This window comes from Phascolarctos cinereus, unplaced genomic scaffold, assembly GCF_003287225.1.
Source record: "Phascolarctos cinereus isolate Bilbo 61053 unplaced genomic scaffold, phaCin_HiC Scaffold_4;HRSCAF=312, whole genome shotgun sequence".
Lineage (NCBI taxonomy): Eukaryota > Metazoa > Chordata > Mammalia > Diprotodontia > Phascolarctidae > Phascolarctos > Phascolarctos cinereus.
In genome coordinates this window covers 153511462-153533450 of record NW_027555847.1, presented here as the reverse complement: position 1 = coordinate 153533450, position 21989 = coordinate 153511462, and the positions used below count along the sequence as shown (strand labels likewise).

At 40.8% G+C, this 21989-nt stretch overlaps 1 protein-coding gene across 2 annotated transcripts in view; it reads left to right on the top strand.

The window, feature by feature from the left end:
* The window catches only part of FRMD3 (FERM domain containing 3), a 329102-nt gene that overhangs the window by 223703 nt on the left and 83410 nt on the right, over window positions 1-21989 (top strand). For both annotated transcript variants that reach the window (XM_020966942.2, XM_020966943.2), the window contains one exon: window positions 7875-7998. In XM_020966942.2, coding sequence (XP_020822601.1) covers window positions 7875-7998 — 124 coding nt within the window. The remainder of the gene's footprint in view (window positions 1-7874; window positions 7999-21989) is intronic.

Here is a 21989-nt window from a genome sequence, read left to right as displayed (position 1 = left end):
AGAACAGAACAGAAAAAGAAGGTGGCTCTGCCCTGTTGTGAGAACAATGAATTGCATTAATAATGGGAGACAGTTCTTACTAGCTTTGTGACCCTGGGCAAGTCACTTAACCCCAATTGCCTAAAAAAAGAAAATGAGAGACAGTTGTGTTCTCCTTTAGCATCCATAATATGTGTAGAAATATAGACAAATATCTTTGTCAGCAGTCAGTGATCTTTGTGTATTGTCTTCCCCCATTAGATGGTAAGCTTCTTGAGGGCAGCAAAGACTTTTTCATATTTATATTCCCAGCACAGTACCTGGTACATAGTAGATGCTTAATAAATGTTTATTGGCTATTGACAAAGTATCAAAGCTTTAATAGCCTAAAACTGCACTGAGATTTTTGGGACACCCTGTATCATGCCAGATTGGAGACATATTAAAAATGAATAAACAAATCCCTCTATTTTCTTGTCATCAAGATATTAATAATTCTAGTCAAGGTTTAACTGTGTCAGGGAAGATAAAAACAGACAACTGAGAATCCAAATTCCAAACCAACCAATGAAGTTTTATAATGTATTTAGTTATTTGGAAATTGCTACCAGTACACCGAGGACAAGCTCAAACTAGGCCTTCTAAAAGGAAACTATTTATTTTTATATTTGAAAGGTTACGTACTTCTACAACAGATGTATCCTCCTTTTTTTTCTTGTTAATTTTGTTGAACATTAGCCCTTCTATTAGCTTCTATGTGGAAAAAAGATTTAAGAATGAACTTGGTGATTGCTAAGGTTTCTTTCAGTTTTAAAATTCTATGATTCTGTTGTCCCCATTTTCTCAGGTAAGGAGCCATGTGGCATAGTAGACACAGCACTGGTTCTTGAGTCAGAGGATCTGGGTTCCAGTTTTACCTCTAATATTTACTTCCTGTATGGTCTTTGGCAAATCACTTTCCTTCCATGGATATCAGTTTTCTCAGCTGTAAAATGAAGGGGTTGGGCAAGGTGGTCTCAGAGACCCTTCCAACTCTAGATTCATGATCTTAAGAAGACAAATGGTTGTTTTAGTAAAATTACGTTTTGTTCAGTTGATCCTTCTTGGCTTTTGGGATCATTTGCAAATGCAAATAATAATCTTTCTTGTTAGCACAGGTCACTGTATTTGCTTTTTCTTTTCTGTTCTTTTTTCTTCTTTCTTTCTTTCTTTCTTTCTTTCTTTCTTTCTTTCTTTCTTTCTTTCTCTCTCTCTCTCTCTCTCTCTCTCTTCTTCTCTCTCTCTCTCTCTCTCTCTCTCTTCCTTCCTTGCCTCCTTCCTTGCCTCCTTCCCTCCTTCCTTCCTTCCTTCCTTCCTTCCTTCCTTCCTTCCTTCCTTCCTTCCTTCCTTCCTTCCTTCCTTCCTTCCTTCCTTCCTTCCTGTCTTCCTTTCTTGAAGTAAAAGTGAACCTTTCAGTGTTATGAGCTGAATCACCTTAGTTCACACAAATTGAATGAATAATGACTGGGGAAATTATCCTTTTGCTGCCTGCAAATACCGAATACTGTTAGCTACTCAAGTAAATGAAATATTTCCTGTCATGATTAAAGCTGCCATTGCAAAGAAAAAAACAAAAACAATGTACCTAAACTCCCAAAACAGAGTCTAGTGGGCCCTGCCTTCTTTGGTTGTAAAAATCACTTTCTTCTTACTTTCCCCTTCAAAAGGAGGGGAGAGACTTGTGCAAACTTCTGTTGAAGTTTCTGTTACAGTGAGCAGAGCAGTTAGTATGATGCTAACACAGGAATCACACTTTCTCCTCAGAGAAGACTGACCTCCATGTCAGGAAAGGGAGGTCTCACAGTATCTAAGAATTGGAAAGGGCATCAAGGGGTATCTAGTCCAACCTATATAGGAGTAAGAATCCCCTTTACAAGTGGACATCCAGCTTTTGTTTGAAGACTTCCAGAGAGGGGGAACTCTCTACCTCCTGAGATGGCCCATTTAATTTTTGGATAGCCTTACCTATTGTTATGGAGCAGCTAGGTGGCTCAATGGATAGAGCACTGAGCTTGAAATCAGGACTCATCTTCATGAGTTTAAATCTGGCTTCAGACACCTATTTGCTGTGTGTGACCCTGGGCAAATCACTTAACCCTGATTGCCTCAGTTTCCTCATCTGTAAAATGAGTTGGAGAAGGAAATGGCAAACCGCTTCAGTATCTTTGCCAAGAAAACCCCAAATGGGGTCATGAAGAATTGGACACCACTGTACCATGACAACAAAATTAGAATATAAAGTTCTTGAGAGTAGGGAACATCTTTTTTTTTTAATTGGTATCCCCATCACTTGGTATGGTACCTGGCACATTGTAAGCTCTCGTTAAATACTCATTACTAGTTCTCTCTCCAACCACTTATCCTTCATCTTTCTAACAGAATGAAAGATAACTGTCTGGTGATACAATGAGTTACCTATCTCTGGAAGTATTCTAGTAGTAGCCAGATGACCATTTGCAGAGACATGTAGAAGAGATAATCCATATTAGCGTGGAGGTTAGGCCAGATCCAGACCTGACTTGTCTTGGCTTCGTATTTAGCTGATATGCAGGGAGCCTTATCTCCTATTACTCCCCTCCACAAACTCTCAGTTCAACTTGACTATTTCTCTCTCCTTGAACATGCCCGTCTTCTCCTACCTCTGTACACCTGCTGACCTTGTTATCCATGCCTAGAATGTCCACTTTTCATCTATTAAATTCCCATTTACCTTTTAAAGCTTAATTTGGAGGCTGCCTCCTCCATGAAGCTTTTCCTGATCCACATGACCAATAGTGACTTTTTCCCTTGAGCACATCACACAGCACCATGTTTTGCAAATCCTGCATGCCCTTGCCATGTAATATTGTACATTTCAGCTGTGCCTTATTGCTCTACTAATCTGGAAGCACCACTGACGGCAGAGCCTGGGTCTTACCTAAATTTTTTGTCTCTGCTGGGTCCTAGCAATAAGAGGTAGGTGGGTACTATGGAGAGAGAACTGACCAGCTTTGAAGTTAGGACGACTTAGGTTTTAGTCTTCCTTCTGACATGTATGAGATATGTGACCTTAGACAAGTAATTTAGCCATTCATTGCTTTAGGTTAGCAGTTCTCAAATTTTTTGGTCTTTTACATCCCTTACAGACTTAAAAATTATTGAGGACTCCACAGAGCTTTTGTTCATGTGGGTTATCTATCAACGTGTATTATATTAGAAATTTAAAATGGCTAAATTTCAAAAATTTATTAATTTATTTAAATCATAACAAACCCATTATGTGTTAATGTAACTTTTTTTTTTTAGTGAACAGAACTATATTTTCCCAAAGATTTTAATGAGAATGGCATTGTTTTACGGATTTTAGCAAAACTCTGTAATATCTGGCTTAATAGAAGACAGCTAAATTGTTATATCTGCTTTTACATTTCAATCCTTTGTTATTAATATATTGTTTTGAGTAAAGCATATGAAGAAAATCTGGCCTCACACAATTATGTAGTTGGAAAAGGGTGGAGTATTTTAATAGGCATATGACATCTTAGTATTATTATGAAGATAGTTTTGACCTCATGGATCCCCAAGGGGTCTGTAGGCCACACTTTGAAAACTACTATTTTAGGTAATTCTAATTAAGACTATAAGCTTAAGATATGATAGAAGGACCTACATTGGTGGAGGGAGTTTGCTCCTGTAGAAGTTCCCTGTATCTAGGAAATCCCAGGTCTAATACCTATTCCTTTTCTCCCTGGTGCCTAGCAGTATTCTCTGGGCACAGTAAGTACTTATAAAATGTTGAATGAATTAATGAATCCCTGTACTGTTCTTTGCCATTTTGCTGATTTTCAGTTTTCTTAGAAAAATGTCAGGACTTGTTAAAAAAACATTAAAATTATCCAGGATGTCACTTTTCACCGCAGGATATTAGGTGAAGAAGGAGAGCTACAATGTGTCTACCCAGCTTCTCTTGGCATGTGAAAAGCACAAAAATATCTTCAGGGTGAGCAACAGGCTTTAAGGGGAAGTCAAGTCAAGCCAACAAGCATTTACTAAGCACTTAAGAATTATGGGGCAGAATTCTGATCTTTCTTGTTAGCAATGTGTAGTCGTCGTGGCAGGTTTGCCTTTGAATCTTTGGGCAGTTTACCCATCAAGGGCAGGTATAAATTCCTTTCTGTCCTGTGAATTAAATAAGTTAGTCAACAAACATATTATGTCCTTAATATGTATTAGACATTGGGCTAGACACTAATGATGCAAATACATAGAATGAAACAATCTTTACTCTCAAAGAGCTTACAATTTTGGGAGGAGACAAGAAGTACATATGTAAGTATAAAAAGGAGATTATATACACATATAGTATAGTTATATCCAAGGTAGTTGGGCTCTATGAGTTGGAAGATCAAGAAAGTCTTCATATAGAAGGCAGTGTTTGAGCTGTATCTAGAGGGAAGAGAGAGAGAGAGATTCTGTGAGGTACAGGTGTGAAGGGAATGAATTCCAGGCATGAGGGACAGGCAATGCAAAGCACAGAGATGGGAGATTCCCACATTAAAGGAAGACATCATGTTACACTGGTAGTTTAAACCGTTAAGAATTCATCATACTCCCAAAAGGCTATAAAATTGTGCATACCCTTTGACCCAGCAATAGCACTTGTAGGTCTGTATCCCAAAGAAGATCATACAAATGGAAAAATGACCCACATGTACAAAAATATTTATAGCAGCTCTTTTTGTGGTGGCAAAGAATAGGAAATTGAGAGAATGCCCATCAATTAGGGAATGGCTGAACAAGTTGTGATATATAAATGTAATGGAATACTATTGTGCTATAAAAAATGATGAGCAGGCAGACTTCACAAAAACCTGGAAAGACTTGTATGGTCTGATGCTGAGTGAAAGGAGCAGAACCAGGAGAACATTGTACACAGTAACAGCCACGTTGTATGATGACTAACTTTGATAGACTTAGCTCTTTTCAGCAATGCAAGGATCTAAGACATCTCCAAAAGTCTCATGATGGGAAATGCGATCCACATCCAGAGAAAGAACTATGGAGTCTGAATGCAGATGGAAGCATACTCTCCTTTTCCTTTGTTATTTTGTTTTATTGCTTCGTTCTCATGGTTCCTCCCATTAGTTCTAATTGTTATCTACATCATAACTAATGGGAAAATATGCTTAATATGAATGTAGAAATAGAGCCTGTATCAGATTGCATGCTGTCTTGGGGTCGGGGAGGAGAGGGAGGGGGAGAAAATTTAAAACTCAAAATCTTATGGAAGTGAATGTTGAAAACTAAAAATAAATAAATATCTTTTTTAAAAATAATTTTTAAAGAATTTTTAAAAAAAAAGAATAAGAGGATCTTATCTTTCACACTCTAAGAAGTTTGAAGGGTCTGTTCCTACAGAGATAGTTTGAGTCACTGAGGGAACATCCTCCTTCTGGGGAAGAGATGTGTAGGGTTGATTGCTCCCCTAGACTTCAGGATTAAAGCTAATTGGCACAGACTTGGTTCAAGACAACTGGTACACATCTTTTTTTCTTTCCTTCCTTCTTTTTTATCTTTCTTTGTTTCTTTCTTCCTTTCTTTCCTGGGCTTATCTATAAAATAAAGAAACCATTCAGCAGTTAAGAAGTTCAAATTTAAGTTTGAGAGTAGGAGGCAGTTACAGGAGATGCCTGCACTCACCAGAGGCTAGCAAGGTGGGGAAGTGGATTTTTATCTCCTTTTCCCTTTTCCACTCTCCTGCCTCCACCATTAGTCACGTCTACTACTAGGGGTGCGGCAGACACTGCATCAAACAGAAGCGTGCTCTGGACAATGCAGATACAGAGAGACAGTCAACTGAGGGAGGAAGTAGCTTCAAGAAGCATGACCCTACTCCCCACACAGAGAGAAAAGGCTTCCAGGCCCTGCAGTACTAGAGGTTATGAGCTGTCCTTGCCATGTATCAGTCCTATATATGTGCCTCACTCCTGTGGTTTGCTTAGGTTTGAGCCCCCTCTTTCTCTGTGTAGTGTGTATTTTCATGGGAAAATGAGCCCCAGGTTAATGGGAGTTTTATACTGATCTGACTGTACCAGCTGTGTAAATGACTTTGTTAAGAACTAATTAAGTCTGTTGTCTGATTGTTAATAAGAGATACACTAGTGGGGGTTCATGAGCTATAGAAGAAGGACTAGTCAACCACGGAGTTATTGGTAGAACTCAAGTTAGCATTTCCCCTTTTGGGATTCAGTCAGGGAGAAGGAGTGCAAATTTAGGGAGCAGCCTGGAGGGGGTGCAGCAAGGAAAGGGTTAAATGGAGTTAGGAGAGACATATTAGGAAATGATTTTTACATAGTGGCATAGCAACAAAAAATATCAATCAACCTTTTTTTTTTTTATGATTAGAAACTGCTGTTTACCAGAGAACATAACAATTGTCATTTGCCTGTATGGCTCTCACAAATTGGAGCCATGTGCAAGAACTCATAGTAATGGGGCTCCAGGGATACCTAAGGAGAACATGAAAAAGTAAATAATTAGTTTGAGAGATACTTCTTGCTGTGTTCTATTGGTACTTAATGGGGTGCTGCTGCCAAACACCCCCACGTGTGATCACAGCCCTGCTGAAGCTATAGATAGGAAAGCCACAGTGATATTGATGCTGCTTCAAAATGGGGGGATAGTGACTGGACTTGGGACTTCATTGGTATAGGGAACTTTTACTTGAGGAAACGCCCCCTCCCCTACTGATACAGGTCAGCATCCTCTCCTCTTCTCTGCAATTTAAATGTGTGTGTGTGTGTGTGTGTGTGTGTGTGTGTGTGTGTGTGTGTGTTTTAAGCAAGGCAATGGGGTTAAATGACTTGCCTGGGGTCATGCAGCTAGTAAGTGTTAAATGTCTGAGGCTGGATTTGAACTCAGTGCTCTTGACTTCATGGCTGGTACTCTATCCACCATGCCATCTATCTGGCCCTGCAATTTATAATCTTAAGACAAATTCCTATAGTGCCCTGGGTCACACAGCTGACATATGTCAGAAGGAAGACTTGAACTCAGGTCTCCTTAGCTCTGAAGCCAGCTCTCTATCCTATACAGCAGAGATATGAAACACTTGTCTGCAAGGATCCTTATGCAGTGTTTAGTGGCTTCTATTTCTATTTGACTTGGACACTACTACTCTGGGGTAGCTAGGTGGCTCAGTCGATAGAGTGCCAGGCCTAGAGTCAGGAGGATCTGAATTCAGATTTGGCCTTAGATTCGAATCAGGCTTCTTCTTGAGTTCAAATGTGGCCTCAGTATTAGCTGGGTGACCCTGGGCAAGTTATTTAACCCTGTTTGCCTCAGTTTCGGCATCTGTCAAATGAGCTGGCAAAAGCAGTGGCAAACCTCTCTAGTATCTTTGCCAAGAAAACCTCAAACGGAGTCTCAAAGACTTGGACGTGACTGAAAATGACTTAACAACCACACCACTCCAACCACCACTGCTCTACACCATGTTCTCTCTCTTTAAAATTAATGGGGAAAAGAAACTAAATGAGGTGTCATGCATTATGCATTTAACCCTCCACCTTTCCTACTTAGCTTCAAATGCACATTAAAAAAGTTCAAGGGTGACTGTGGAGGATACAGAAAGAGCAGTTGCTGCCACGGAGTTCTTTGGTGGCTGGGACGAGGTTGATAACAAACATATTGTGTTAGGTATGCATTTAATCCAGCCTTTCCTGTAATTATGTCACAGTGCCATGAAACTCCCATTGGGAAATGTTTGCTGCATAATGCTTGTAGTTCTTAATCTCTCTCTCTCTCTCTCTCTCTCTCTCTCTCTCTCTCTCTCTCTCTCTCTCTCTCTCTCTCTCTCTCTCTCTTTCTCTTCACAGCTGAGCTTGGGGATTATGACCCTGATGAGCACCCAGAGAATTACATCAGTGACTTTGAGATTTTCCCTAAGCAGTCCCACAAACTGGAAAGGAAAATAATGGAAATACACAGGAATGAACTCAGGTAAAATGGTGTACTGTCTGCAAGACATACCTGTGAAAGTGTGCCTCGATGATGGATAGCCGGCAGAAATCCTTTTTTTTTTTGAGAAGCCAGAAGGCTTGGTTGTATGCTCACAGAGTTCTTGGTGTTGTTTTCAACATGGGCCATCAAGGAAGGCGGGTAGCTGTCATTATTAATCATTACATCTGTATGTGGTACAGTGTAAACTACCTTAGGGAACTTGGAGGGATAGTTGGGATGATATTTTTCTTCTCCATTTTTTCCTTCCCAGTGGTAACTTGTCAACTACTATATTTCCTTGTTTCCTAAAGTAAGATTTATGGTAATATATGTGTATATGTTTATATGTATCAGCTCTTCTATTTTTAGCCTTGTGTTGGCACACACTTTTCTAGGGTAGAAGCCTTGATGCTAAATAGAAATGACTTCCCCATGCCATGTGTTTGCCCAGTTGCTTTTGAGACAAGAATTTATTTTATGACTCTATTTTCCTCTTACCATGATCTTGAAAGGGACTACTAACTATATAAAAAAGGAGAATGTTATGGGTAAGCCATCAGAAATGAAATGAGACGGTACTTGGGATCAGTTCCCAGATTGGAATTCTCATTTTGTTCCTGTGTTGATGGCTCTTCCGTCACCATAACCTGGGTCTGGTGGGAAACGGAGCTGGAGTTTTTAGAAGATTGCAATGAACATAGATTCTGTTATGGCAGAATACAGCTGAGAACTACCAGAGTCAAGATGTTGTCTCATTACTCAGAAGGGAAACAGTCTCATAGAATCCCAGAGTCTGGAACAAATTAGTGGGTCCCTGAATAGCTGCCTTAGGCACGTACCCCCTCTTCTGGTCAGTCTCAGAAATAGCATGGCTGCCTGGGGGTAAAAGAACTCCATGTTACCTTTGGTTGGAGGGATTCCTGGAAAAACACCCTTCTTGCAGAAAAGGAAAACCCAGGATAGCAAAAAGAAGACATTCCTGCAGAATTTCTCAAAAGGTACAGTGAAGGCAAGTAAGATATTTCTTCAGATAGGGTCCTCAAATGGTTCAGATTTCTTTAAAGAATTTCAAAAAGCACCTATAGGTTTTTCCATTTTTGGTGTTGAGGCAATTTGTCACAGAACTGAAACCTCACCATTGAGGCACATAGTTTTCTTCCCAGATACGGTGCAGTGAAAAATGTGATTTGCCCATTGGTTCATTTTAGGGTCATAGGATCATATATCTAGCACTTAGTATAGAACCTAGCACAAGGGTGGCTTCGAGGCTGTAGATTCCCCACCCCAGACCTAGCACATAGTAAGTGCTTAATAAATGTTTATTGATTGAGAGATAGAACTGGAAGGGACCTCAGAAGCTGTCTCATCCAATACTATCATTTTTCTGATGAGGAAATGGTGCTAGGGAGGTTGTGACTTGCCCAGGGTCACAGAGTAGTAACCGTCAGAAGCTGGATTTGAACCCAGTTCCTCTGACTTCAGAGCCCCTGCTCTTTCCACTGTATCATGCTGTGAACCATCACAGGTAGAATCAAAGCTCTGTTTGATGTTGAGGAATTTAATGACATTAAATTTCCTTTTGATTTGAAAATTTTTCCTCTAGTCTATAGTTCAGTACCCATATTCTCACTTTGATTTGTGTGAAATCAATATGAAACATGTCAATGGCTTTTTTGATGAAAGATACTGAAAATAAGACTGTATCCCCTTTGGTCTCAGTGCCTCAAAGAGCACACTTCTCTTTTCCTTTGGCACTTCTTTGTACTGAATCAGCTTAGTACGTGAAGCTGGGTTTGAAGTTGGAAATATGTTAATTGGGCCTCATACTCGTCTCTGGTTTTGTTGATGTGTTTCCTGTCACTATCAAAAGTAATCTGCAGCATCCAGGAAATATGGCACTGTTATCAGGCAGGCAGTGTTTCTAAATTGTTGAGCCTAAATTCCCTGGCTTTGCTTGAAATGTCTGTACTGCAAAACATGTCATGTTTGACCTGCCAGATGAAGTCTACCTGGAAAAAAGAAACAATTGAGGTTGTGTGTCTCAAATATCATGTAGTCCAAAACAGCATGGCAGCCTATTATTACATCATGATGACATCCTTCTGTCAGTTCATTTCCCTCTGACAAGAGCCAAGGATGACTGTTAGCCTGTGTTTCACTGGTACCCTTACGATAGCAAGAGAAAGTAAAGAAGGCTCCCAGCTCATTGGGTTGACCCAGTGGATCAAACTTATGGGAGCGTAGTGGCAGGAGTCATGTAGTATGGACAGGCATTTATTGAGATCTTCCCCATCATCATTATTGTTCATTTGTTTCAGTCACGTCCCACTCTTTGTGATCCCATTGGGGTTTTCTTGGCAAGGATATTGGAGTTGGTTTGCTGTTTCCTTCTCCAGCTCATTTTACAGATGAGGAAACTGAGACAAACAGGATTAAGTGACCTGCTCATGGTTACACAGCTAGGAAGTGTCTGAGGCTGGATTTGAACTCAGGTCTTCCTGACTCTGGGCCCGGAGCTATATGCATTGTGCTGCCTATCTGCCCATCATCATCATAGCTGACATTTATAAAGCATTGTAAGGTTTACAAAGTGCCTTACAGATATCTTATTTGATGCTGCAAACCACAACTCTGGGACATGGGCACTATTATTATCATTCCTATTTTACAGATGAGAAAATTGAGGCGGGCAGAGTTTAAGTGACTTGCCCAGATTCACATAACTAGTAAGCTTCTGAGGCAGGATTTGAAATCAGGTCTTTCTGACTCCAATTCCAACACTCTTGTCTATTATGGCACTTAGCTTCCTTATTAAAGAAAATACCTACACTGATGGGATTCCGGATCTCTTTGAATAGCTGAGTGCATTTCCTTATTGTACCTTACCTTCTCTCCAGTGAGCCACATGTTTTCTCTGTGCCAGTAGAGTGATGTTCTGAGTTAGTTTTGAAAGGTGAAAGTAGGAAAAGAAGCCAATGATGTAAAGAGCCTGTGGCTCATTGTGTGATGTTTTGAGTTGAAATGGGAGCTCTGTTAGTACTAATTGAAACAGCTTGGTGTCCTATGGGCCTGCCATACTCTTGATTTTAAAGAGACGGTGAAAATGCTGACAGGTTTGTATTGGGAATATGATCTGCAAACTCGAGTATGCTGATTGAACCCTTAATTCAACAGGAATGATAGGTGAGAGCACATGACAGCTTCACAAAAGTATGATTTATTGCTCCCTCTAAGTTACTCAACAGCTGTCCTATCCTATGAAGAAGCAGATAATGCAGTGACAATTGAGTTCCTGCTTGGAGACTGTGGGAATATTCCCTTTTAGCCCTAAAGTTATCTGTATTTTTGATGGAGAAACAAAGACTAACCCTTGTATTCAGCTTCAATTTTTGTCTTAGGCCAGCTAGGAGTTTCAGAATAGTAATAACTGCCAGTGAGCACAGCTGCTTGGGTGGTAGTGGTCATCAAAGAATTGTGAATTTAGAGGTGGAATGGACCTCAGAGACTATCTAGTCCAATTCCCTCATTTAATAGATGAGGAAACTGAGGGCCAGAGAGGTTAAATGTCTTTCCATTGTCTCAAGGGTAATAAGTGGTGGAGCTGGGATTCAGATTCACATCCTTTGATTCTTAATCCAGCCTTTCCACTGCCCTATGATGTCTCTATGAGAGTGCTGAATCAGGCTGACTTCCCGCCATCCTATTTTCTTCTGTTTATCCTTCTCCCCCCCCCCCAATCTTTTCTCAATACTCTGTTTTGCTTCTGACCAAATTTTCCAGAGTGCTTAAAAGTCCTCTACTTCATTAAATGTCTAATTTTCCACTGAAGGATTATACTCAGTTTTTTCTGAGTACATTGTTCTTAGTTGTAATCCTAGCTCCTTTGCCTTCCAGAAAATCATATTCCAAGCCCTGTGTTTCTTTAATGTGGAAGCTGATAAATCTTGTGTGATCTTGATTGTGGCTCCAGGATAATTAAATTGTTTATTTCTGGCTGCTTGCAACACTTTCTCCTTGACCTGGGAGCTCTAGATTTTGGCTATATTATTCCTGGGAGTTTCAGGTTTTGACTCTCTTTCAGGAGGTGATTAGCAGATTCTTTCAATTTCTATTTTACTCTCTGGATCTAAGATACAGGGTCAGTTTTCCATGATAATTTCCTGAAATATGATGTTGGGCTCATCATGGCTTTCAGATAATCCAATAATTCTTAAATTAACTCTCCTCAATCTATTTTCCAGGCCAGTTGTTTTTCCAATAAAATATTTCACGTTTTCTTGTATTTTTTCATCCTTTTGACCTTGATTCAGATCCCTTCAAATTCCTATAGTAGATGCCTCCTTTTCTTTTCCTCTTACTTTCTTCTTGACCCACAACAATTTGCCTTTTTACCTCATCATTCAATTGAAACTGGTTTCTCCAAAGTTACTAATGACCTCTTAATCACCATTCTAATGGCCTTTTCTCATTCCTTGTCCTTCTTGAGCTCTTTTTAGCCTTTCACACTGTTGATCACCCTCTTTTCCTTGATACTCTCTTCTCTCTAGGCTTTCAGGGCACCACTCTCCCCTGGTTCTTCTCCTTCCTATCTATCTCATTGATCCTTCTCAGTCTCCTTTGCTGAATCATCTCTTGTACATGCCCCCTTCTGTCCTCTGATGCTGCCACCACCTTAGTGTAGGTCCTCATCACCTAACACCTGGACTATTACAATAGCCTGCTGGTTGGTCTCCCTGTCAGGACTGCCTCCTCATTCCAATCTATCCTCTACTTACCTGTTAAAGTAATCTTCCTAAAGGGCAGTTCTGATCATGTCCCCTTCCTGCTCACTAAACTCCAGGGCTCCCTACAATTTTGAGGATCAAATATAAAATTCTTTTTTTGGCATTCAAAGCCCTTCATGGCCTCTCCCTCCCACTCCATACCCTTACCTCCTTGGTTTTTTTTTGTCTTATTCTCTATCACACTTCCACCACTCCATCACACTCCATCACTTTGATCCAGTAATATTGGTCTCCTTGGGGGCCATCTCCAGTCTCCTGATCTATATCTTGTCACTGGACCCAGATGGCTCTGGAGGAGAAAGTAAGGCTGGTGACTTTGCACAGCTCTCCCTCACTTAAATCCAATTCATTTGCACATCATGGCATCACCTTTCTGATGTTATGGCCCTCTTCAAGAATGAAGGACAAACAGCAACAACTGGTCTAGTTACTATTCCTCAAACAAGACACTTCATCTTCTGACGGCATTTTCACTGGCTGTCCCTTGTGCCTGGAATACTTTCCTTCCTTATCACTGTCTCTTGACTTCTCTGGCTTCCTTCAAGGCCCAGAGCAAATCCCACTTTCAAGAGATCTTTTCTGATCTCCTTTGATTATTTCACATTTATGCTGTAAATAGGTTTAAATAGTGCATATTGTTTCTTCCATTAGACTGTGAGTTCCTGGAGAGTAGAGACTGTCTTTTGCCTTTCTTTGTACCCCCAGCACATAGCACAGTGCCTGGTACACAGTAGATGGTTAATAAATTTATTATTATTAAATAAATAAGTTTATTAATTGAACTGTGACACTTAAGTGTGTACATGACATTGGGCAAATCACTTAATCTCCATCTCTGCCACTTAATACTTGTGTAACTGGTGAAAGACATAACCTCTGTGGGCCTTGGTTTCCTCTTCTATAAAGTGAAGGAGTTGGATTAGAAGGGTCTCCTTGAATTACTTCTAGCTTCTGGCTCTATGATCCTGTGAACCTCTGTGTACTTTACTCATCTGTAAAATAGGGAATTTAGATTATGTCCCTTGAGGTCCCTTTTGACTCCATATAGTCCAGTGACTTATTTTATTTAGACTATTTTTTTAAAGTATCCTTTTAGAATGGAACATGGTTGGATGGCTACCATATGCCATTCTCCATCTTGGTCTCTAAGATTTAAGAAAGCTGTGTGTATTACTCAGAGTTTTTGTTTCATCAGATTTTTTTTTCTCCTTATGTCACAGCATTAACTTTTCTTTCTATTTTTTCTTGTTAAACAAAATCCTGTTGTTTTTTTTTTTCTCTCAAGGGTTCTGCTTTTGAGGATCAACTATAATAGATTGAGAGGCCCAGACTTGAGCAGCTCATCTCTTTATTGGAGTCATTGCAATGAGCAGGTCTCCTATTTAAACATGGTGTCATGGGGATTCCTAGCTTTCAGGGGCAAATTAGAATGCACATAAGTGTGTCTCAAGGGGGAGTATTAAGTGAACTACCACACTGGATTCGTGCTTTGGACTTCCATGAACTTTTCAGTGGTACATGAGATTGTGAGTGGGTTAAGGGTACTTTTCAGAGAGAAACCCTGGGCTATTTAGGTCCTCTTGAGTGAGTGGATATTGATTCTATTATGTGAAGTTCAGTATTATCAGAAGACATTACTATAATCCTCCAGGATTCAGAGCTTGGGAGGACCTTAAAGCAGTAGTTCTTATACTAGTTTTTTTATATGTTTCATGAACCATTTGGCAATCTGGTGAAGTCTGTGGATCTCTTCTCAGAATATTTGTTGCCTATGTTCATAATTGAAGGAAATGCTAAATATCATTTAGAGATTAGTGAAAATAAAGATGTAATTTTTTCTTGTCTAATTTCATGGATCCCTTTCAATCCAGGGTTCATGGACCTCATGTTAAGAATTTTTGCCTTAGAGATCATCTGGTCCAATCTCCCCATTATACAGTTGAAGAAAGAGAGGCCTACAGAAATGAGATGAAGTGGAAGTATGGAGGCAGTGAGATGGTACAGTTGATAGAGTCCAGGACTTTGAGTCAGGAAAACCCAAGTTCAAATTCTGCCTCACACGTTTACCAGCTGTATGACCCTGGGCAAGCCACTCTGTTCCTCAGTTTCCTTATCTGTGAAATGAGGACAATAATGGCATCCACTTCTTAGGGTTGTTGTGAGGATAAAATGAGTTAACATCTATACTGCTTTGCAAACTAAAAATTTTATAGAAATGCTGTTATTATTATTGTGGTTGTGGTTTCTCTGTTGCTATCACTTACCTAGCATTATGCGGGAATAAATGGCAGAATTTCAAATGAATCAATGATTTAAAAAACATCTATTAAACACCCATTGTGTACCAGAGTGGCAGCATGATGTAGTGGATACAGAGCAGTCCTCAAAGCCTAGAATAGAATTGGGGAACTGGTAGCCTTGAGGCCACATATGGCCTTCTCGGTCCTTGAGTACAGCCTTTTGACTGAGTCCAAGTTTTACAGAACAAATCCTTTTATTAAGGGGATTTGCTCTGTGAAGTTTGGATTTAGTCAAAGAGCCACACTTGAGGACCTAGAGGGCCACATGTGGCCTCGATGCTGCAAGTTCCTGGAGCCTCCCCCCCCCCCCCCCAGCCTAGAAGATTTCAGTTCAAATCATGTTTCTGGAATATATTGGCTATATGACCCTGGGCAAATCATTTTTCCTCTGAGACCCTAAGATGCAGAGAACATGCCAACCTGTATTGGTAAGAAGGAGTTTCCTTACCTAAGAATTCTTCATACAAATGAAATTTCAAGTCCAGTCCTGTCCCTGTTATGTGCCAGGCAGTGTGTTACACATTGAAGATACAAAGCCAAAAGGGACACAGTCCCTGTCTTCAAGGAACTGATACGTACTTAAAAATATATGAGATATATGCAACATTTATAAAAAGTAATTGAGGGGAGGCATTAGCAGCAGAGCGGGGAGGGGATCAGGAATAGCTTCATGTAGAAAGTGGCATCTGAGGTGAGCTTTTAGAGGAAACCAGAGATTTTAAGAAGTAGCAGTGAGAAGGGAGAAATGAGGGACAGCCTGTATGGAGGTGATGAGGGGAAGAAGGCACCGTGTGTGATGAGGGCTGTTTGTTTGAGCCATAGTCAGCAGGGTGTTAAGGGAGCCAGAGGTGCTGATGTGATTTTGGATTCCGATAAAAGAGACACGATGCTTAGAATAATGGAAGAGATAGCCTTTTTAACTTTGCCTTGGTCAGAGAGATTGGCACCTTGTTATTGTTGCTAGAGATGGCAAGAACTTAGTTTATTTGAGGCTTGAGGGCTATGTGCATTGGCTGCTGTTATCCTCCTGCTTGTTCTCGTACAGGATGCCTTGCCTGGGGCCAAGAACTCACTGGCAGATCTCCTTGACCTGCTCGGAGGCAGAAGAAGCAAAGGAGGGAGAGACAAAACCACTGTTTGTGCTCTCTCTTTCTGTGTGTGTGTGTGTGTGTGTGTGTGTGTGTGTGTGTGTGTGTGTGTGTGTGGTCATGATGAGAGACACAGAAAACCTCAGCTAAGTTATCAAGGAAACATAACAGGACTGCCATAGTTAATAATAATAGTTTATTATTGTTGTTGTTTTTACATGTTTTTCAGTTATATCTGAGTCTGTGACCCCATTTGAGATTTTCTTGGCAAAGATACTGGAGTGGTTTGCCATTTCCTTCTCCAGCTCATTTTACAGATGAGGAAATTGAGGCAAACAGGGTGAAGTGACTTGCCTAGGGTCAAAGCTGCATTTGAATCCAGGAAGATGAATCTTTCTAGCTCCAGGCCTGGTGCCCTATCCACTATGCCCCCTAGCTGCCCCTATAATAATAATAGCTAACATTTATATAGTGTCTGTTATGTGCCAGGTACTGTGCTAAGCACTTTGAAAATATTATCTCATTTGATCATCACGATAACCCTGAGAGGCTGTTATTATGAATCCCATTTTACAGATAAGGAAAGTGAGGCAGACAGAAATGAAATGACTTGCCCAGAATCACACAACTAATAAGGTCCAAGGCCAGATTGGAGCTCAGTTCTTCCTGATTCCAGGCCTGGACCCCAGCGCTCTATCCACTGTACCACCTACCTGCCTTTAGGAAAATCTCAGAGCACATCGCAGTGCCTTATTGATGGACCATCCTGGATTGATTTGGGCTAAGTGTCTTACCTGTGGATCAGATAAGGGCTCAGAATTTCCACTAGCAGTGATGTGACCAACATTGAAGGACAAAAAGATGAGCAAAGGCTGGGGGGATTCCTGCAGCCATTGCCCATTCCTGTCTGACTCTGGTTTTGAACAGGACTGGACATCATCACAGATCAGCTCCTGAACCTCCGGGGTCCCACTGTTATACTTAAGACTGTCATTGCTTCTTTAGGTTGTGCCACCTCATTCCCTCTTCTATCTGGCCTGGTTCATCTCCATAATGTCCTGGTGTTTATCTCATCAGACCAGGGGCCCTAATTCATGGCATGTTATGGAAAGTTCTGTGAAGAAGCTAGGAGTGCACCTCCTGCATGGAACAGCTTTAACATCCATGATTTAATAGGCAAGGAAAGAACAGAACAAGAGTTGGAAAGACCCTAGTGGTCATCTAGTTCAACCCATACCCTGAAAGGAATCCCCACTATAACATACCCAACAGATCACATCCATCTTCTATCTGAAGTTTTCCAAAGAGGGGAGATCTAACACCTTTGAGGCAGCCTGTTTGTGGCTAGTCCTAAATTTTAGAAAGTTTCTTACCCTGGAATCAAGCTCAAAGGCTTATATCTTTTACCCATTGCTCTTGGATCAACAGCCTTATGTTGTGTCTGCAGCGGGTCTGGGCATTCATGCCTCACGTATGTTCCCTGCTCCCCACTTCCCTGTCCGCTCCCCTGGTTCAAGCACTCATCGTTTCAATCCTGGACTCTTTTAGTAGGCTTTCAGTTAGTCTTTCTGCCTTACGTGTTTCCCTGCTCCAGTTCCTTGTCCATTCAGGTGCCAAAGTGATTTTTCTCAAGTGCAGTTCTTACCACGACACTTCCTCTATTCAATAAATTCAGTGGCTCCCTATCACCTTTGAGATCAAATGTAAAATCCTCTGTTTGGCTTTTAAAACCCTTCAAAACCTGACCTCTTGCTATTTTTGTTTTCACTTTTTTTTTTTGGCTAGGCAGTGGGGTTAAGTGACTTGCTCAGGGTCACAAAGCTAGTAAGTGTTATGTGTCTGAGGCTAGATTTGAACTCAGGTCCTCCTGAATCCAGAGCCTGTCCTCTATCCACTGCACCACCTAGCTGCCCCTTCTCTTTACTTTCAAGTCCCTTCTGCATGCTCTATGATCTGGTGACACTGTCTTCTAGCTTTTCCTTGCACAAGGCTCTCCATCTCCTGATTCCATGCCTTCTCATTGGCTGCCCCCCACCCCCACCCCATGCCTGGAATACTATTCTTTGTCCACACCTGTCTCTTGACTTCCCTGGCTTCCTTCAAGACTCAACTCAAATCCCACCTTTAGCTAGAGGCCTTTTTTGATCAGCCTCATCCCCACCAACTGCTAGTATCTTCTCTTTGAGGTTGCCTTTCACTTGCACTATGTGTATGTACAAATTTTTGTGTGTTGTTTCCTCCATTTGAATGTGCGTCTCTTGAAGAGAGGGATGATGTTTTTTGCCTTTATTTGTATTCTCAGTGCATAGCACAGTTCCTGGTACACTGTAGGTGCTTAATAAGTGCTTATTGACTTTGTCTTGCACTGACAAAGTCTGACAAGACCAGCACTGTGCCCTTTTCCTTAGGGAACTCAGCATTCACACTCTATTATGGTTATACTTCTCATCTCTGTCTGGTCAACATGTCAAAGAGCTGACAACAAATCATTACTTTAGCCAGATGGGAAAAACATATGCTGAATGAGCCCAGCCATAAGCAGAGGAATGGAGCAGGTGATGAGAAAACCATTGGAAAGGGCTTTCTAAACGAGGAGACCAAGTCATGCTTTATTTGACACATACACTTACTAGTATACAGGCTTTCCAGAGTATCGGGCAGCCAATATAGAGGACTATTTATTTTGACCCAGACTAAACTTGTCCACTTATGAGGTGAATCTATATGAGACTCAGAAGGTTGCCCTCATCTTGTTTATGTTGTATTCCCCAGCTTGCTTTAAAGTCAGGAAGACCTGAGTTTGAGTCTCACCTCTTGCAATTAAGTGGCTACGTTAACCTGGGCAACTCCCTTTATATTCCTCAGTGCCTTTGGTAACTCTTTTAGATGATAAATAGTGCAGCAGTATCAGATAAATCTGCTTTAATAGGGGATGAAATCATAGCCCTTTACCCCACAACAAAATGCAAACCAAACCCATAACTCCTGCCCATGTTCTAACCAGAATTTCTTTTCATAGCAATGAGAACACCTAGTTCCTGCTTGTCATGGCGGTACGAGTGAAGTATAAACAAAGCCTATCCTAAGCCCTTGGGCTTTCATCCACAAAATCTTTGACTGCATATGAGGAATGATAAGGGTATTATCTCAGAATGGAAGGAACACTTTCAATATTTTTGTCCACAATCTGGCTTCTCCTCTTTTTTCCAGCCTTGTTGACATTACAGTAATCTAGTCAGGCAACAAGCATTTTTTAAGCACCTACTCTGTGCTGACCCTTCTCCTACTCTACATTCTCATACATACAAACTGGAGGACCACTACCTGTTCTCTGCGTTCAATATCCTATGTTCTATTCCTGACCATTTTGCTCAGGATGCTCTTCACACATGAAATGTACTCAGACTCTCAGACTTTCAGAGTTCCTTCTACATTCTGGTCAGATGTTGCATCCGTGATGAAGCCTTCCCCCATTCTCCTCTTGGCTAATGTCCTTTCCTTTCTCAGATTAGAATACCTTTGGTCTGCTCATCTAGTGAGATTGAGTATGTAGAGTGCTTTGCAAACCATAAAGCATTATATAAATGCTATTTATTAAATTTATTGACATTCTTATGCTCTCTGTACAAGTTGTATTCCTTCAATAGAATGCAAGGTCCCTGTAGGGAGGGACTGCTTGACTTTTGTCCTTGTGTTACCAGGGCGTATCTTGTAATGGTTAATCAGTGTTTGTATTGGATTGACTTGGATACTAGGATATGCCATCAGCACAGATAATCACTATTCCAATCAGTAAGCTTCCTTTGGAGGAGCTGGTGATATAGAACATATGTCTCATGAGAAAGAGGAAAAATGCTAGAATAGCATTACATTTAGTATTCTCAGTAAGTACTCATCTTCTATCACAATCTGCATTACATCAAATCATTGTGGAAGTAATGAAGTATGATTTTTCTGTTCTTTAAAGTAGTCAAATACACCTTCAGGAACAGCTTTACCCATAAGAGAGATTACTATTTGTTAGATTTTCTGGCTCTAGTTATATACTTAAGAACTGATGATCTGTGGTGAAGGGTAATGCAGATGTCCTTTGTAATGATAAATCTAAAGAAATTGATAATGAAAGGATAGAGGAAAAGGAGAGTGAGAGGGGTTGATGAGAAAGAAGAGAGAAGGAAAGAACATGTCCTAGCAGGATTTGAAGAGGTGAAGTAAATGTTCCATTTAGTGGATTTGGAATCAGAGGGCTGGGTTTGAATCTTGGTTCTACCACTTAGGAGTTGCATGACCTTGAGCAAGTCACATAACCTTTTCTTCATCTATAATATTAGGAGTTGGATTCAAGGACAACTCTGTTTCTTCCCAGTGCTAAAACTATAATCTGATCATTTACATTTCCTTCTGAGTCCAAACTCTTCCAAGATGGCAGGAGGAGGAATGGGCATCTCTGTCATATGGTATAGGCTATATGAAGCAAGAACTGAGAAGGTCCCAAATTACATGGAGGTTTGGTTGTGTGCCTTGGAGCTGTGATAGGCTTCCTGAGGTCCCCACGAATCTTTCTTGGGGGATGGCAGGAACTGAATTGGAAGGGACCTCAAAGTCCATTTAACCTTACCCATATCTGAACAGGATATGCCTCTATACTATAGGTGGTTATCTGGACTTTGCTTGTAAACTGGGTTCAACACAATGTTCTAGTTTTTTGGGGTCTTTTGGATGCTAAGTGCTATGTAACATGTTAATTATCCTCCTTAGTTTTGTGGCATCTATAAATTGGACAAGTGTGCTATCTCTCCATCTTCATCCAAGTCGCTAACAAAAATGTAGCACAGGGCCAATAGCACTAACGTGTGTTATGTATGACCTCAGATGAGTCACCTTTCTGGGACTATTGCCTTGGCAGAGTGGAAGAAGAACTGTTTCTGGAGTCAGAGGATAGGTGTTCAAATTCTACCTCTGATGCTTACTCACCTTGGGCAAAGCATTTAATATGCTTGGGCCTCAGTTTGTAAAATAAGGGAGTTTAGACTAGATGACTTTTGAGGTCCATTTTACAGCTTTAATCCCAGTTATTATTTTGGGAGTGGGAGATGTTTCTCAGTGTGCTTGAAATTGCTGCCTGTGTCTCTCACCTTGAGAGCCCCTTCCCTCTCTTCTTGTTATACTGACCAACTAGATGGTCTGTAGCAGCACGTCAGGAAGTGGAAGGGTTTTTCGCGTACCTCAGGGGTTCATCCCAGTTTTGTCCAACCCCCGGCTATCTACCAGGGGCCATCTTAAAGGACAAGAAGGTCAGATGATGTCATATGATAATATGTGTACTAGCAGATATCTGCCAAGGACTCAGAAGGAGTGGACCATTGTTGTTTTTAATGTAACTACTTCATGGAGACTGTTTTCTGTGGCTCCTACCCATCTTTCCCTACCACCTACAAGCAAATGAAATAAGATGCTGGAAGGTCAGGTGGCACAGTGGAACAAGAATTGTCTCTGGAGTCAGAGGACCTGGGTTCAAATTCCAGCTCTGATGCTGCTTCTGTGACCTTGAGCAAATCACTTCATCAACCTAGGCTCTTAATTTCTATATCTGTAAAGTGAGGGGTTGGACCAATGGCCCCACAAGTCACTTTTTGACTTTAGACCTGACATCCTATGATTCTGAGATCATAGAATCTCAAACTGGAAAATATTATGGTTGTTACCTCATTCACATTTTTCCTAGGTGAAATTTATCACCAATGTCTGTTGTTCATTTCAGTCATGTCTTCCTCTTCATGACCCCGTTTGAGGTTTACTTGGTAAAGATATTGGAGTGG